Raw genomic sequence first — 18,105 nt, 5'->3', positions numbered from 1 at the left:
TTAGAGGGCCCTAATGATTAGTAAACAGCAATATATTCCATTTTTTGTTTTGGGTTTATTACCACTTAATGTAGAATTTGAAAAGTAGCTTGATCCTACAATGAAGCTTCTTGTACAGGCACTTCCTGCTATGGGGTAGCTAGTTGTGCTGCTGTTGTCACCCCATCGCATGCTACCCTAATGGGGACAAGAGACTATGCCGACACACATAGTACGGGACACAGTCCACCATTAGTTAGCTGGTCCAAAGCAATAATGTGCAGCCAAAAGTTGCATGTAGACAGAAAGTGGCTAAACAAGGCTGGAGAATATCAGCAGCACCAAGATGCAACAAAGACAAAAGAGGTGCAAACAGTATTTTCGAAGAAAAAAAAAAAATGTGCACATGGAAATTTATGAAACAAAAGGCTATCGCAAACTACATTTAATCTAAAGGGTTATATCTACATTACGGTTAGAAGAAATGTATGGTTTATGTTTCTCACCCTAACAGCATGGCTTTCATAGAACACCAAGTAAAATTAGGGAGCCACTGGCTGTTTATCAAATATGTAAATCTGAACAATGCAATGGAGTTATTACAAGTACCTGTGGAACTACATTTTGTGCAATTTTAGGATAAATCAGTAACATTTAACCTAACATTTTCAAATATCCAGCAGCATATTTTAAATGAAAAGTTCACCAAAGGTGTTGCACGTTTGCTTTAAAGCTGAACTCCAGTTAAACAGCTAAAACACAGATGAAATGCATACAAGGAGCAGCTTTACCTGCCAAATGATTTATATTTGTTCATCCAGTCCTGAGACTGGCACAGCTCTGCCACACAAACATAGCCTTGTCTGGCAGGACAGGAAACCAAAATTTTGCTCTGCTTCAGTGTTAGTAAACCTGTGCCCAGGTCATGAACACTTCGTAGTAGTTACATATTCTGATCAAGCAGTAGAAACACTTTAAAAAAACAAGACATCATCTATCTCTGCCTCTATAAGCATTGTGAAGAAATGAATTGTCAAATGTCACAACACAGGCACTGACATTGTATCTGGCCTAGAACAGATCTTTGCAGCCTGACAGCCCTCTAATGGAAACACACAGCAGGTGCTAGAAACTGGGAAAAAAAAAAAAATCACGACTAGAGTGTTTGTTGAGAATGTATAACTTCACAATAAAAACTAGAGGGTTTGTTTGCACTGCTTTTTAAGAATATGTCATTTAACATCCATAGTCTGTGCCCAGGGTCACATTAAGTAACATTTACAGGTCTTGTCCCTGAAGTAGCCTATGACTGGGCAGTAAAATAAAAAAGAGCATCTTAGAGAGTCAGAGTGTCTGCGAAGTAAAGATGGGAAGAGGTTCACCAATTTGTGAAAAGCGGTGTATAAAAATTGTCAGAATAAAGTCCCTCAACATAAAATTGCAGAGACTTTAAATATATCATCTACAGTACATAAATATCAAAAGATTCAGAGAATCTGGAGAAGTCTGTGTGTGAGTGACAAGGCTCAAAACGCATTATTGGATGCCCGTGATCTTTCGGGCACTCAGATGGCACTGTATTGAAAACAGGCAGGATTCTGTGGGCTCAGGAATACCTACAAAAACCACTGTCTGTGGACACAGTTTGCCATGCAATCCACAAATGCAAGATAAAGCTCTGGGCCACAGCACATTGAAAATGGTCTGTTGCAAAGTGGGTAACTGTTCTCTGGTCAGAGGAATTTGAAATTTGGCATTCTTGTTGGCAACCATGGGAGCCGTGTCCTCCAGACCAAAGAGGAGAGGGGCCTTCCGGCTTATCAGCACTCATATGGAATGGGCAGCTTGCACATCTGTAAAGGCACCATCAGTGCTGAAAATTATATCCAGGTTTTTTTTTGGGGGGGGGGGGGTTGGGGGGGTTGGGCGGCACATATGGAATGGGAAGCTTGCATATCTTTAAAGGCACCAGCAATGCTGAAAAATATATCCAGGTTTTAGAGCATCATATGCTCAGGTATGAATGGGACAACATTCCTTTCCCAAAACTCCAGAAACTGGTCTCCTCACTTCCCAGATGTTTACAGAGTGTTGTTAAACGATGGGGGGGGGGATCTTCTGTTCCCAGCAATTGGGGACAGTGATCTGTCATGTCCCAGTGAGCCCACCCCCCCTACAATTAGAACACACTTAACCCCTTGATCACCCCCTAGTGTTAACCCCTTCCCTGCCAGTGTAATTTTTACATTGATCAGTGCATTTTTTTTTAGCACTGATCAATGTAATAATGTCACTGGTCCCTAAAAAGAGTAATCTGGGGTCAGATTTGTCTGCCACAATGTCGCAGTCCCGCGCAAAAAAAAAAAAAAAAAAAAACACAGATCACCGCCATTACTAGCAAAAGTAATAAAAAAGAAAATAAATAAAAGTCCCTAAATCTATCACATAGTTTGTAGACACGATAAACTTTCACGCAAACCAATCAATATATGCCTATTGCGATTTTTTTTGTTTACCAAAAATAAGTATAAGAATATATATCAGCCTAAACTGATGAATAAATGTGTTTTTTATATATATTTTTTGGATATGTTTTATAGTAATAGCTCTTTGTTTATAGCGCAAAAACTAAAAACCACAGAGGTGATCAAATACAACCAAAAGAAAGCTCTATTTGTGAGGGGGGGGGGGGGGGGATGCGTAAATTTCATTTGGGTACAGTGTCGCACAACCGCGCAATTGTCAGTTAAAGCGACGCAGTGCTGTATCACAAAAAGTGGCCTGGTCATTAAGGGGGCAAATCCTTCCGGTCCTTAAGTGGTGAAAAAGGGTACATTTTCTCAGTTTAGACATGTGATAGGTTCTCTTTTCTATTGGTTTTATAAGATATGCAAATCATTGCATTGTTTTTATGTAGAAAGCGTCTCAACTATTTTGGAATTTGGTTAAAATAAATAAAAACAAATACATAGCCGCATCAGTTTGTCTAAATATCTGCCTGGAGTCCAGCCTTAAAGTCTTAACACAGGTGCAAGTTATCTCTGAACAGTCACTTCCAAGGTTCACTTGACAGTATGCTACTTTACTCTGTGTGCCAACATTGCGCTTAATAGGTTAGAACTCAGTCTCAACAGGAAAAAGATCTGTATGGAGTTGAGAGTGATTGATCAAGTGAATATATAGATCTAGATCTATCTTTAATAACCAAAATAAATAAAACCAGGCCGCCTGCTTACAAGCTGGTGAATACTTGTAGTTAACCCTCATCTAATAAACACATTCTGCATGGTGTAGTAAGCAATACACCATCTTTGTTTTAATTAAACCATGCAATGAAAAACAATTACTGCTCCAAGCATTTGATGGTGACACCAAAATTTAATTCGGCATAACTGCTACACCTATAACATTGAGACTGAAATCTTCTAAATATTTGTCAAAGGCATCAAAAAAAGCTCATTAAACAATACACTATCATTATACATTTTTTTCCCCAAACACTGGCAATTCAGGAAGAGAAGTAAGTGGCTGGAAAAGAGACCGGTTCACTGTGAGAAACGTAACCCCTCTCAGACAGCGCCCCGGACCCGGGTCCCGCCGCTCTACATCACTCGGGTCATCAGCTGAAGAGAAAAAAAAAAAAAAAAAACTCCAGTAGACACCAACCTGTTTGGTGGGCAGCTTGTGGCAGTGTTTGGTTTGGTTGGGAATTGAACTGGACAGATGTTACTGGTCGATATTGTTGGTTTGAGTGAGAAAATTGATTTGGAGTACAGTAGCAGGTCTGGATCTGCAAAGGATAAAGAACAGAAGAGGGAAAAAAAATATAAGTTGACATTAAGACTTATTTCACAAGAAGCTTTATAATATAAAGAACAATCAGGAAATTGGTTTGAGATGTTACACATTTCTTAGAAATATGCTTTCTGTAGAACAGCCATCAGTGTTCTCTGGAACCCCAATGGTTCCTAGGAGTTCCTTGAGCTGCGGCTGATGGACCTCCCATTTAATGGTGCCAGCGAAGTCCAGGGGCCAAAACCATGTGGCAGAACAAGCTACAGGACATCAAAAAAATATCTTTTTAACTATCTGTAAGGGGGTCATCCTTCCCACTGACCAATTCACTAGTTTTAGCAGGACCTGAAAAAGTTTAAGGGTTCCTCAAAAAAAAAAAAAAAAAAAAAAGGGAAAGATGAGAAAGGCTGCAGAAGATGATGATATGTGTCGAGACAAGCTTTGCTTATTGGTTCTGGAAATGGTTGGGATACTTGTCAGGTTTTTATTGCCACCCTTGACATTGCTAGTGAGATTTTCTTTTTCTACCAGTGACAGCAGTTTTACAAGATAGAAGTGAGAAAATCTGAAACAGAGTCCAAGATAAAAATCTGAAAGTGGTTCTAGCCTTCCCCTAAAAAACAAAACAAAACATGATTTCTCTCGTGTTGAGCAACTCTTGAGCATTCATCACTTTCTCTCTGGTAAAAGGTCAGCAGAGCTGAAAGTGAGGGGGGATCTCTCAAAACCAGCCCTAGATAGCAGTACAACCAGACAGGGTTTATAACCCCTCCCTTCTCTATCCAAAAAAAAAACAAAAATTATATTATATTATATTTAATATAATATTTGTACAACCTGGTGCTTGCCAAACTAAAAACAGAAGTCAAGGTAACATGCTACTGGTTGTAATGTATAACACACCTGTATTTATCTGCACGCCCTGTGCTGGTTAGGAGGGACAGTCCTAAACATCACATGACTACGAACCAGGAAGTCAATGAGGTCTTATTACTCTGGTAAAGTGGTAATGCCAAGGGACAAAACAGCGAGCAGTGGAAAAGGCCAGGGCCCGTGGTACTAGAACACTGAACAGGTATTGTCTAAACAAAAAGTGGACAATGTAAGGTCCACTTTTGACCAAGCTTGACTGCTCTTCCGCTGACACCGGCATGATCACTCACTATTCATTTTCTATTTTAGGAGTCATTTATCCAGAAGCTTTGCTTTGAGTCCAATAGACACTTGGTACATTGATAAAGCCCTGAAGAATGGGGATTTTGTAGCCTCCGAAGTGTGTTGGATGCCTTTTGCTTTCCTGTTGTCACTTGTGGAATATAGTACTTTCAACTCTTAAAAAGACCTTTGATGCGCTTTTTGGTCCAACTATACATGGACTTTATTTCAGTGACCGCCCCCCCCCCCCCCATCTTTTGGGGGGGGGGGGGGGTCTCTGCATTGTGGAGAGCTGCCAAATTCAAGCCCTTAGGCTAAAAAACGTGTTTTTAATGGTTAAAACATATGCGTCTCGCTTCTACCTTTCCTTTGACCAAGCTTTTAACAGACTGCTGGCTCACTTTGCTTGTGCAAGCAATCAGATACTAGAAAATATGAACCTCATCATATAGGTTCTGTGGACAACACCGCTTTTTTTTTTAACGTTCGACAAATTAAGCTTCAGAGCCAAGACATCCCAAGGGAAGGGAGTACCTGCTGGAGAGAGGGGGGCTGGATGTATCCCTGTGGCTGCAGCACTGGCGGATTGACAGGCTGGCTGGAGGTGTAGTTGGGAGGATGGTGAGACTGGCCTAGTGGGGGTGGTGGAGGTGGAGGAGGGGGCGCCATGATGTAGCCAGATTGTGGGGATGGTTGGAGCACCACGGTGGACTGGAACATGGTTGGATGAGCATCTGAAGATTCGGCTGATGGCTGCCTGGCAAGACTCATATGGCTAAATTGAGTGTTCAGGTTGTCTGGCTGTAAAAAATAAAAAAAGAAGCCATTTTATTAAAAAAAAAAAAAAAAAAAAAAAAAAAACACAGCAGGGAATAACCACAGATATATGAAGACATGTAAAACAAAAAAAAAAGAAACAAAATGCTGCAAATGCTTTAAGTGTACCTGAAACACCACAAAAAAAAGCAACCAATTCAGTTTATACGGAACTGCATTAGTACAAAGCAGCACATCATGTTGAGTGAACTAACTCAAAGTAACGCAAAGTAAACTTGTCATAAGAAATTGTTTGAGGAAGGTGGAAAAACAGCGCTTGACCTGTAAGGATCTTACTGTTAGTATGATTGATGTTGATGTAAATAACTTGATTCCTGAGTAGGCAGCTTCTACATCTCAGAGGATCTCTATGGTCTCCTTGGCTTGTAGTGTAATGCAACATAAACGAAAATTTAAGCCCCACACCACTTCTAAGAGGTCCCGATAAAACTTTATATTTAGGGAATAACTTTATATTGGGGAATATATGTGATATACTTGGGCAATACAATAATGTCATAGGATATACACTTTTTTTTATATGTTTGTAATAGAATGTATGTATGTATGTATGTATGTATGTATGTATGTATGTATGTATGTATGTATTGTATGAGATTCAAAGGTTTTTCTTCTACTCTGCTTGTTTATTTTAGGAATGTGGTCTTGGTTTTTATTGTGATGCCTTATATTTGTAAATCGCTTTTCTAAAAGTGAATATAATGAATTTAAACATACAACTTTATCACTACAATAAAAGTTTGGGAGACAATCCAAAAAATAGCCACCACATTTTGGGGGTCCAATGGTGCCTGCCAAACCAGCTTCTGTGCTTGTAATTACGTCAAAGAAATACCATTAAAAGGCCCAGTTCACTTCTAGTCTGTTCACATGGTTTTCAACCTTTGAAGAAAAGGCGTCTTTGGAGCTCAGAAAACACGTTGGGTACTTATTGTACTGTCCCCCTGACTTTTATCGGAATAAAGTTGTATCAAGAACTCTTAGTGGTGTGGGGCTTCAATATAAATTTTATCACATTACGCTACAACCCAAGATCCTTTGGGGGTGTAGAAGCCGCCTGCTCGGGAACCAGATTATTTGCATCAACATCAATACTTTTAAGATAGTGCCATCAATAAGATATCCTTATGGGTCCAGCTCTAATTTTTATGTGGATAGACTAGAAGTGAACTGGACCTTTAATGTGATTTCAAACACATCAACTAGTTTGACAGGCGCCTTTGGCCCCCGAGATGCATTGGCTACTTCTTGGATTGTTCCCCCCCCCTCCTCGACTTTTATTGGAATAAAGTTGTATCTGTACCTCTTAGCAGTGGTGAAGTATGACGCTTCAATTTCCTTTTTCGTTACATGAGAAATGTATCTTCTGAAAATGCTAGGTAGCTGGCATCTCCTGCTAATCCAAGGACCCCAACTTTTTGCGTTATTAACCCGATCTAGATATACTAAACTGATTTCCACTTGCTGTGACTCTTAAGGATAAAAGCAACATACTGTCAAGCCACGAATATTTCCATCCTAATATATATACACACATACATATAGTGGCTTGCGAAAGTATTCGGCCCCCTTGAACTTTTCAACCTTTTGCCACATTTCAGGCTTCAAACATAAAGATATAAAATTTTTATTTTTTGTGAAGAATCACCAACAAGTGGGACACAATTGTGAAGTGGAACGAAATCTTTTGGATTTTTGAAACTTTAATAAAAAAATGAAAAGTGGGGCGTGCAAAATTATTCGGCCCCCTTGCGTTAATACTTTGTAGAGCCACCTTTTGCTGCGATTACAGCTGCAAGTCGCTTGGGGTATGTCTCTATCAGTTTTGCACATCGAGAGACTGAAATTCTTGCCCTTTCTTCCTTGCAAAACAGCTCGAGCTCAGTGAGGTTGGATGGAGAGCATTTGTGAACAGCAGTTTTCAGCTCTTTCCACAGATTCTCGATTGGATTCAGGTCTGGACTTTGACTTGGCCATTCTAACACCTGGATATGTTTATTTGTGAACCATTCCTTTGTAGATTTTGCTGTATGTTTGGGATCATTGTCTTGTTGGAAGATAAATCTCCGTCCCAGTTTCAGGTCTTTTGCAGACTCCAACAGGTTTTCATCCAGAATGGTCCTGTATTTGGCTGCATCCATCTTCCCCTCAATTTTAACCATCTTCCCTGTCCCTGCTGAAGAAAAGCAGGCCCAAACCATGATGCTGCCACCACCATGTTTGACAGTGGGGATGGTGTGTTGAGTGTGATGAGCTGTGTTGCTTTTACGCCAAACATATCGTTTTGCATTGTGGCCAAAAAGTTCGATTTTGGTTTCATCGGACCAGAGCACCTTCTTCCACATGTTTGGTGTGTCTCCCAGGTGGCTTGTGGCAAACTTTAGACTAGACTTTTTATGGATATCTGTGAAATGGCTTTCTTCTTGCCACTCTTCCATAAAGGCCAGATTTGTGCAGTGTACGACTGATTGTTGTCCTATGGACAGACTCTCCCACCTCAGCTGTAGTTCTCTGCAGTTCATCCAGAGTGATCATGGGCCTCTTGGCTGCATCTCTGATCAGTCTTCTCCTTGTCTGAGCTGAAAGTTTAGAGGGACAGCCAGGTCTTGGTAGATTTGCAGTGGTCTGATACTCCTTCCATTTCAAAATGATCACTTGCACAGTGCTCCTTGGGATGTTTAAAGCTTGGGAAATCTTTTTGTATCCAAATCCGGCTTTAAACTTCTCCACAACAGTATTACGGACCTGCCTGGTGTGTTCCTTGGTCTTCATGATGCTCTCTGCACTTTCAACAGAACCCTGAGACTATCACAGAGCAGGTGCATTTATACAGAGACTTGATTACACGCAGGTGGATTCTATTTATCACCATCAGTCATTTAGGACAACATTTGATCATTCAGAGATCCTCGCTGAACTTCTGGAGTGAGTTTGCTGCACTGAAACTAAAGGGGCCGAATAATTTTGCACGCACCACTTTTCAGTTTTTTAATTGCTAAAAAAGTTTAATATCCAATAGATTTCGTTCCACTTCACAATTGTGTCCCACTTGTTGGTGATTCTTCACAAAAAATTAAAATTTTATATCTTTATGTTTGAAGCCTGAAATGTGGCAAAAGGTTGAAAAGTTCAAGGGGCCGAATACTTACGCAAGCCACTATATATATTACACACACACACACACATAGTCTATCTCACAAACGCACATACACCCCTCACATTTTTGTAAATATTTTATTATATCTTTTCATGTGACAACACTGAAGAAATGACACTTTGCTACAATGTAAAGTAGTGAGTGTACAGCTCATATAACAGTGTAAATTTGCTGTCCCCTCAAAATAACGCAACACACAGCCATTAATGTCTAAACCGCTGGCAACAAAAGTGAGTACACCCCTAAGTGAAAATGTCCAACTTGGGCCCAAAGTGTCAATATTTTGTGTGGCCACCATTATTTTCCAGCACTGCCTTAATCCTCTTGGTCATGGAGCTCACCAGAGCTTCACAGGTTGCCACTGGAGTCCTCTTCCACTCCTCCATGAAGACATCACGGAGCTGGTGGATGTTAGAGACCTTGCGCTCCTCCACTTTGTTTGAGGATGCCCCACAGATGCTCAATAGGGTTTAGGTCTGGAGACATGCTTGGCCAGTCCATCACTTTTACCCTCAGCTTCTTTAGCAAGGCAGTGGTCGTTTTGGAGGTATGTTTGGGGTTATATTGGAACACTGCACTGTGGTTCAGTCTCCGAAGGGAGGGGATCATGCTCTGCTGCAGTATGTCACAGTACATGTTGGCTTTTATGGTTCCCTCAATGAACTGTAGCTCCTCAGTGTCAGCAGCACTTAATGCAGCCCCAGACCATGACACTCCCACCACCATGCTTGACTGTAGACAAGACACACTTGTCTTTGTACTCCTCACGTGGCACACACGTGGCACCATCTGAAGCAAATAAATTTATTTTGGTCTCATCAAACCACAGGACATGGTTCCAGTAATCCATTTCCTTATTCTGCTCGTCTTCAGCAAACCGTTTGCAGACCTTCTTATGCATCATCTTTAGAAGAGGCTTCCTTCTGGGATGACAGCCATGTAGACCAATTTGATGCATTTTGCAGCATATGGTCTGAGCACTGACAGGCTGACCCCCCCACCTCTTCAACTTCTGCAGCATTGCTGGCAGCACTCATACATCTATTTCCCAAAGACAACCTCTGGATATGACGCTGAGCACAGGCTCTGAACTTCTTTGGTCGACCATGGTGAGGCCTGCTCTGAGTGGAACCTGTCCTGTTAAACCGCTGTATGGTCTTGCCCACCGTGGTGCAGATCCGTTTCAGGGATTTAACACACCTGCTCGCCATTCACACCTGATATTTTGTAACACTAACGAGTCACATGACACCGGGGAGGGAAAACTACTAATTGGGCCCAATTTGGACATTTTCACTTAGGGGTGTACTCACTTTTGTTGCCAGTGGTTTAGACATTAATTCCTGTGTGTTGAGTTTTTTTTGAGGGGACAGCAAATTTACACTGTTATACAAGCTGTACACTCACTACTTTACATTGTAGCAAAGTGTCATTTCTTCAGTGTTGTCACATGAAAAGATATAATAAAATATTTACAATATTTACATTTACAAATGTGAGGGGTGTACTCACTTTTGTGATATACTGTGTATTATAGACATACATAAATATATACACACATACATACACACACAAGCAGAATTCACCAAGCGTTGGATTGTTCACCCACTAATAGGGAACATGAGCTGGGATTAGACCATCGTGAGACAGAGTTTTACCCTATTGATGATGTGTTTTCTTCTGACAGAAATACCCCTATATTCTTTGCTGGTGTGGACACCAAGCTTTGCTGTTTCTGCAAATGGGGATTTATAAAACATTACCCAATTTTTATCCAATAAGCAAAGCACCATGATAAAAAAAACAACAAACAAAATCTTTAAGAAGATATCACTAAACAGTTTGTAGAAGTCAAAAGTGGGAAGCGCATTTATTAAATTCTTTTTCAGGTCTGCTTGCTACTTTAATCATCAAGGTGTTAATTAAGTAGTGTTGATTCAACATAATTTTTTTTTAATCTTCCTCCCCCAAGGGGACAAAAAAAGCTTAGAAAAGCAGCATTCGTGCGCATCCTGGAACAATGCGCAATACATCCCTCGAGTTCAGAAATAATTAAGAAAATAGATAACACTGCCAGAATCACTTTGGACTGTGTTAGCAAATTCTCGGACAACATATAAAAAGGAAAAAGAAAAAAAAAAAAAAAAAAAAAAGACAAACCGGGAGCGTTGATTACAGAAGCCTGGAGGATAATTACACTCTTTAAGATAATTACAGCTATCGTGACCCGCAATATTTTTATACATTTTTTTTTTTTTTAATCAAGTCTGAGAGGATGAGAGATAATGAATTGGTGGCGTAAAGGCTGAAGGTATTCAGTTGCTTAGAACTCACTTCATCTTCAATTACTGAGCTTATATTACAACGTACACTTGAAGAGATGATGTAAGGGTAATTAACAAGTCACGAGTTAGACAAAAGCTTTTTCCAGAAGACAGATTCAAATTGAAAAAGAATCACAGAGGCCATCCTTGGTATACAGGCGCTAATTAGAGTATCTGGTTTGTGGTTTTTTTGGTCCAATAGATCTGGGTTTTTAATGAAAAAAATGAATATATATATGGTTTGGGGTACGTTTAGCGGTGAGGCACACCTAAATATAAACACACATACACATTATATATATATATATATATATATATATAGTGTGCCTCACCGCTAAACATACCCCAATCCTGTAAAACAGCCCATAACATAACTCTTCTCTGAATCTTAATGCCTAAAATGATGCCTTAAAACAATCACCTCTTTAAAGTGACCCTGTCAGACAGTCATTACTCAATTGGCCTCCTGTAAAGGCAGTAATGTACTCAGCTTTTTGTTGGACCATGTATTCAAGTCTCTGCTTCTCTTCTCGCTAGTCTCTGCATGTATTCTACACTTGCAGGTATGTATAATACTTGCTCACACCTATTACACACAATGAGAAAAATCGGACAAACATTTTCGGAGCGATCGCCCGATAATCTGAACGTTAGTATACAGCTTTCGAGAGCTGATCAGGACAGTTCATGCCATATTTTCTGAGGGGACAAGCATGAAAATGTTTCTCATATGATAACAGAACAAACAATTTTTGTGTAATTAATATAGTATTTGTACAAAATAAATTGTGTGACCAAGACCACGCATGCTCGAAAACAAAAGAATACATTACATCACGTCCAAAGTTGTATTCAAGCATTTTCGTAACTTTACCTAGCGGTTATCGATATGGGATTAGCATGCGTCTGATATTCTCATCGTGTGTACTAGGCATAAGGGTGCTAGTAGTAATTAGTAACATTTAACCAGACTTTAATCTTGAAGAGGTTTTGCAGCTCATTTAAAATGGCTTCTTACCTTTTTAGGAGTGTCAGCAAAACTCATCATCATTTATATCCACACAGATAAGTCAATCATATTGATCCAATAACCATGAAAATGTGTAATGGTAAATGTTTAACCCACCTGGGCAAGTCCACCAGGGAGAGGTCACCTATACTGGGCCAATTTTCTGGAGCCGGGGCATTCACCACCCTGCAGCTGCGTGTATAAAGGTGAATGCATAGGCTGCTTATGATTGGACCAGTACAGTGACAGATACCTGGTGGTTTGCTCAGGTGGGTTCAGATGAGAGTTTGATTATGCCCAAGGTCATCCCTATCAAGGAACGGTCTGACAGGAGAAAATTGTGTTCCGATTACATAATCCAATCCCATAATCTTGCAAAGTCTACAACTGGTACTAATCCTTCAATTTCTATGGCTGAAGTTGTGACAGAGTCCTGGGCACCATGGGATTGCATTATGAAATAAGAAAAGTATTCCACCTGCCTACTTATGTAATTGTATTATGCAAGATCATCTGCCTTGGTGTGTATAAAGCAAAATTATGGTTAAATAAAGGAACTACAAAAAAAAAAAAAAAATTAAAAACAACCTTTCTAAACCCAAAAACAAAAATTCCGTACAAGATAGCTCATCAGTCCTGCCTTTCTCTTCCATTTTTCCTGGTGATTCTGCTAGTAGCACACTATCTTTCCTAGGATGAGAACACAGTCTCTGTACTGTAATTCAAGGACAAGCAGTGGTGTCACCCTAGGGTGCTGTTCTCATCTCCATAACATAGGAAGGAGGTGTTTTGTAGCCCACAGAAAATAGCTGGAAAACTGCTAACATTTTTGAGATTTCCGTCTAGTGAACAAGAAAATACAAAGACGCTGGATTTCTGGCTGGAGCAATGGGCATTTTTCTGTACTTTTAGAAGATTTAGGTAGCCTTTTTAAAAGGAAAACTACTGCAGCCACAATGTCTTAAGCCCTGTACACACGGTCGGACTTTCCGATGAAATATGTCATCAGATTGTGTTGTTGGAAATTCCGACCGTGTGTGGGCTCCATCAAACTTTTTCCATCGGAATTTCCGACACACAAAGTTTGAGAGCTTGCTATAAAATTTTCCAACAACAAAATCAGTTTGTGTGAATTCTGATTGTGTGTACACAAATCCGACGCACAAAGTGCCACGCATGCTCAGAATAAATTAAGAGACAAAAGCTATTGGCTACTGCCCCATTTATAGTCCCAAAGTACGTGTTTTACATTACCGCATTCAGAACGACAACTTTGTGCAACCGTGTGTATGCAAAACAAGTTTGAGCCAACATCCGTCGGAAAAAATCCATGGATTTTGTTGTCGGAATGTCCGATCAATGTCCGACCGTGTGTACAGGGCATAAGGGCTAGTAAGCTGCAATTTATTCATTTTTGGTTCTTGAATTTATAAAATTCTTTAACTTATTCTTTCTATTTGGCAATTGGATTTCTACCTTTTCACACCTAGTAACTTTGCATCTGATGGGAGGTGGTGGATCGGCTAGCATTAAGGGCATAATATTTATTGCAGGGTCAACTTTAACTGCACCACCATTTAAAAACTATGAAAACACAATTTTCTCTTTAGAATGGAGTTATCTGGAAATTGAAAAGTTAGTATAATTTTGCTGCTCTGCGATATCAAATCAAAAAAAGATTTGTAGAATTATGCTTTAAAGCTTCCCAGAGCAAGGGACAAAACTGATTGGATGTAAATAGAATAGAAATTGAGATGAATTGCTGCCAAATCAGAAGGAGATTGTACAGAGACTGCAATCAAGTTGTACCATATGTGGTGTATGGCCAGCTAACAGGGTAATATCCACAAGACTCGTTTTTCTTTTATCTAGATCTGACACTGGGGAAAAAACAAAAAGTAGCAAAGAGCGAATTCCTTTCCAAATTACATTCCACTTTTTAATTTAAAAAACACAAAAAGTTATTTATTTTTAATAAATTCTAAAAAGAAGATGCAAATGTCTAAACCGAAAAGAAAGATAAAACAAAAAAACAAAATAAAGAATCCCTAGGAAACCTCTGCACTCAAAATGAAAGCAAATCCCAACGCAGCTGAACAATTTCATTTAATTAAAAATGTCTAAAGGAAGATTTAGAAATCGGAGAGGTTGGCATCTCATCTGCGCCAATGAACCCACATCATAACTGATGAATCAATCACCCAATCTTTAATGCAATTCTGATTAATACCGCTGCAGACCTTCCACAGGTTCAGACGGTGTCTCTCTTAATTCTGCTGGGTTTTAGCCTTTATTACTTGCAGAAATGTTTTGCTTCCTGGGAAGCCGTAAAGGAGAACCAAACCAATCAAAAATTGCAACATTTCCTAAAAGTAATTTGAAAATGACATGCATTTTTTTTAATCTCACAGAGTCAAAATTAATCAACTCGTTTACAGTAATCTGACCTCATTCATAAAAACTTTGTTTAGTTTTGTGAAAAGTCAGGCAAAGAGCGGAGCAGAGACATGACCCCAGTGCCGGTGTGTGTGACCTGCAGCGTATGGAAAAGGGGGCAGAGACTCCACACCAATGCTGGTGTCTGAGACCTGCAGTGTGCGAAGAAGGGGGGTAAGAGACATAGGGGTTGATTAACTAAAGGCAAATAGACTGTGCACTTTGCAAATGCAGTTGCGGCAGACCTTAGTAAATGAGGTAAAGCTTAACTTTGCAAAAAAAAAAAAAAAAAAAACACAGTATTTTTGCTTGCACATGATTGGATGATGAAAGCCAGCAGAGCTTCTGTTCATTTACTAAACTCTGGAGCAACTGCTCATACAGAGTGCAACCGCACTTTGCAAAGGGCACTGTCGATTTGGCTTTAGTAAATCAACCCCATAGAGTCAGCGCTAGTGTCGGAGACCTGCCTTGTGCAGAGATGGGAGCAGAGACTCCACACCAATGCTGGTATCAGAGATCTGCAGTGTGCAGAGATGGGGCAGAAAGGAAAGAGAAAGGCGCCTTTAAGTGCAGTGGTTAAAAGATTACTAGGGTTGCATCGATACCACTTTAAGGCCAAGTACCAATACTTTTTTTTTTTTTTTTTAATGACAGCGGCACCAATAGGTGGCACCGATGAGGAGGCACTAATATGCAGCACTGATGGGCATGGATGAGGTGGCATGGGAGGGGCGTGGTCTGTCTGTCGTTTCTTTTTTCAATTTTTTTTTTTTTTTTTTTTTTACAATGCTTTCTAATTTTTGGGGGGGGGGTGGAGAATGTCTTAATTTTTTAAAGAAAATGTTATTTTTTAAAATTTTTTTTTTTATTTGTACAATTTACTAGATATAGAATAATTCTGCGCTACCCTAAAACGAAAGATAAGGAAGCAGCCAACACGACCAACAAAGTGTAAAATGGAAAAATAACAAAAAAGTGTGGCGCTGAACAATGTCATATAAAACTGTAAGGGACACAGATTCCCCAGTCCCTTTCTCAGCAGCCTCAGCTGCACTGAAGATGAATAGAGAGGAGACAGAGGCACCTCTCTATTCATAAACTGAACCATCGTAAACACAGTTTACGATGCTCAGTTATGAATGGACAGTCAGTGATCACTGACTGCTTATTCAGAATAGGAAGGAGCCGGTAAATGACATATTTACCGGGTTCCTTCCTCCACTCTCTATCCTGACAGATCCGGGACAAGGGGGACCGGAGGAGGACCCAGAGAGAGGGATGAGCATGCGTGGCTCCTTTGTCAGACCTACGCCCATGCAGAGATGGGGCAGAGACTCCACACCAATGCCGTTGTCTGGGACATGCAGCATAAAAGATGGGGGTGAGACATCGCACCAGTGCTGGTGTCGGAGACCTGTAGTGCACAAAGATGGGGCAGACTCCATACTAGTGTTGATGTCGAAGACCTGCAGCGTAAGGGGATTTTTTTTTTGGGGGGGGGGGGGGGGTAGACAGAATACCAGTGGTGTTGGAGACAGAATACCAGTGGTGTTGGAGACCTGCAGTATGTGAGAATGGGGGGGGGGGGACTGAGACATAACTCCCCAAAGAGGGGCAGCATACTAAACCTCTTGCTTTGATAGCTTTCTATTCTACAATAAAATTAGCTAACCATACTAACACTACAAATATTAAAGAGAAATTCAACTTTTGCTAGTGATGTGTGTGCAGCCAACAGAATGCACAAGGTTTGCTTTGGCTTAACGCATCAAAGACTGACCAGAAGGACTGTTCCTGTTTCCAGCTGTTTCCCCATCTGTCGGCATGTACCACTGACATTACAATAAGTGGCATGAATGGGATTCATGATGCTCAGTTTAATTTTGAAGATTAAGACATGCAGTTTGCTGTCAGATCTGAACCAAGAATTTAAATGATTTAAAGCAGACCTTTCACCCTAAATTGGGTAAATCTTCGTTTTTACCCTTATACCCCTTTCTGAAAAGCTGTGTAAAAGTAAATAAAATTGCACCATTCATTTAAAAAAAAAAACGTAACTTTGTCACTTACCAGCCCTTCAGTTTAGGCACAGGTGATGTAGTCAGTTCCTTCCAATAGCCTTCTGGGAAGCCGATGTCTCTAGAGCATGAAGGCAAATCTCGGGAACGTAAACGAAAGCTTGCAAGACTTTTTGCCGATCTCATAGGCCCATCTCTATGCACGTACATCATCATAAGATTTAAATTCTACAAGCATAGAACGATGACCAAAAGATTTGCCCAGTTTGGAGTGAAAGGTCCACTGAAGGTCTCATTTAGACTTGCTTTCCTGTTTGAAGAGTGATCCGAATATGGCCTGAGCTTCTGACAGCAATAGGCAGGTGGTGAGGAGGCAGCGTATCACCTCTTCACCACCTATTTTAACCCCATAATAACTGGACAACTGTGCCACCCACCGAGTGCAACAGGGAGTATATAAATGTGTACATGGCCAGCTTCTGCCTCAGCAGCAATAGGGTGAATGGGTGAGGAGCAGAGCTCAACCAAGGAGCTTTACCACACCTCAATTGCAAGTGTAAACAAGGCCTTAGTGCTCAATTTGCCCAATAATGGCTGGGATTGGAAGACCTTGCAACAAGCACACCAAGCTTTTGAAAGCTTTGTTGAAGCCTGGAAGAAAACCTGAAACAAAAGTGCCGATTGTCACTTTAAACAAGATGCTAGTAGGCTTTAAAAAAAAGCATTAAGTAAAGCTGAAGCTTACTGAAGCCTGCATAAAGTGGGAGTCAGCGCTCCAATCTGTGTTTACCATTTCCACACTGGAGCTTAAATGTACTGTAACCAAGCATTTGCCAAGCTTTTGGCAAGCCCAATTAAAAGGACAAGTTCACTTTATGGGGAAAAAAAAATGCACTTTTTTGCAGGTTAAAAATAAAAAAAATGAAAAATAAAAACAAAAAACAGTGGTTGAGCTGCATCCCCCACTCCAACTGCTCCCCCTTTAGCTACAATTAGGTAGATTCACAAAGAAAATGTTATTTAAGTAACTTTAAATTTGAACGTAAACTTAACATGCGGCTAAGAGGACAGCAAACGGATACAAAAAGACAAATACATACCACATACACAGATATCAAGCAGCGCACACGGGTTAAAACAAAGCACAAAGAGAAGAGCAATAGAAAGTACCACAGTGTACTGTTGAGTGGGTGAGACCTGCAGGAGCGGGGGTGGATAAGAGACGGCTGGGTACTGAACAGGCTGCGAAGAAGATGGCAGAGACCGGATAGGCTGAAGGAGTAACAGTTGAACAAACTCAAGTTAATAAGACAGGAAGAACAGAAATAGAAATACAGACCATCACATTTCACTTTTTTTGTGTGTGTGTTCTGCAAATCTGAAATTATTTTT

The 18,105-nt window shown here is 40.3% G+C and overlaps 1 protein-coding gene across 9 annotated transcripts in view; it reads right to left on the bottom strand.

Annotated features, from left to right (window-relative positions):
- Window positions 1-18,105, bottom strand: part of R3HDM1 (R3H domain containing 1) — a 221,923-nt gene that overhangs the window by 18,730 nt on the left and 185,088 nt on the right. For 7 of the 9 annotated variants that reach the window (XM_073634292.1, XM_073634298.1, XM_073634291.1 and 4 more), the window contains 3 exons: window positions 17,884-17,985; window positions 5,464-5,730; window positions 3,646-3,769 (listed from right to left, as the gene is read on the bottom strand). In XM_073634292.1, coding sequence (XP_073490393.1) covers window positions 3,646-3,769; window positions 5,464-5,730; window positions 17,884-17,985 — 493 coding nt within the window. The remainder of the gene's footprint in view (window positions 1-3,645; window positions 3,770-5,463; window positions 5,731-17,883; window positions 17,986-18,105) is intronic. The other 2 variants (XM_073634295.1, XM_073634300.1) reach the window with 1 other exon arrangement.

Source organism: Aquarana catesbeiana, linkage group LG06, assembly GCF_042186555.1.
Source record: "Aquarana catesbeiana isolate 2022-GZ linkage group LG06, ASM4218655v1, whole genome shotgun sequence".
Classification (NCBI taxonomy): Eukaryota; Metazoa; Chordata; class Amphibia; order Anura; family Ranidae; genus Aquarana; species Aquarana catesbeiana.
The sequence above is the reverse complement of the archived record's forward strand: the minus strand, read 5'-3'. Positions and strand labels throughout refer to the sequence as shown.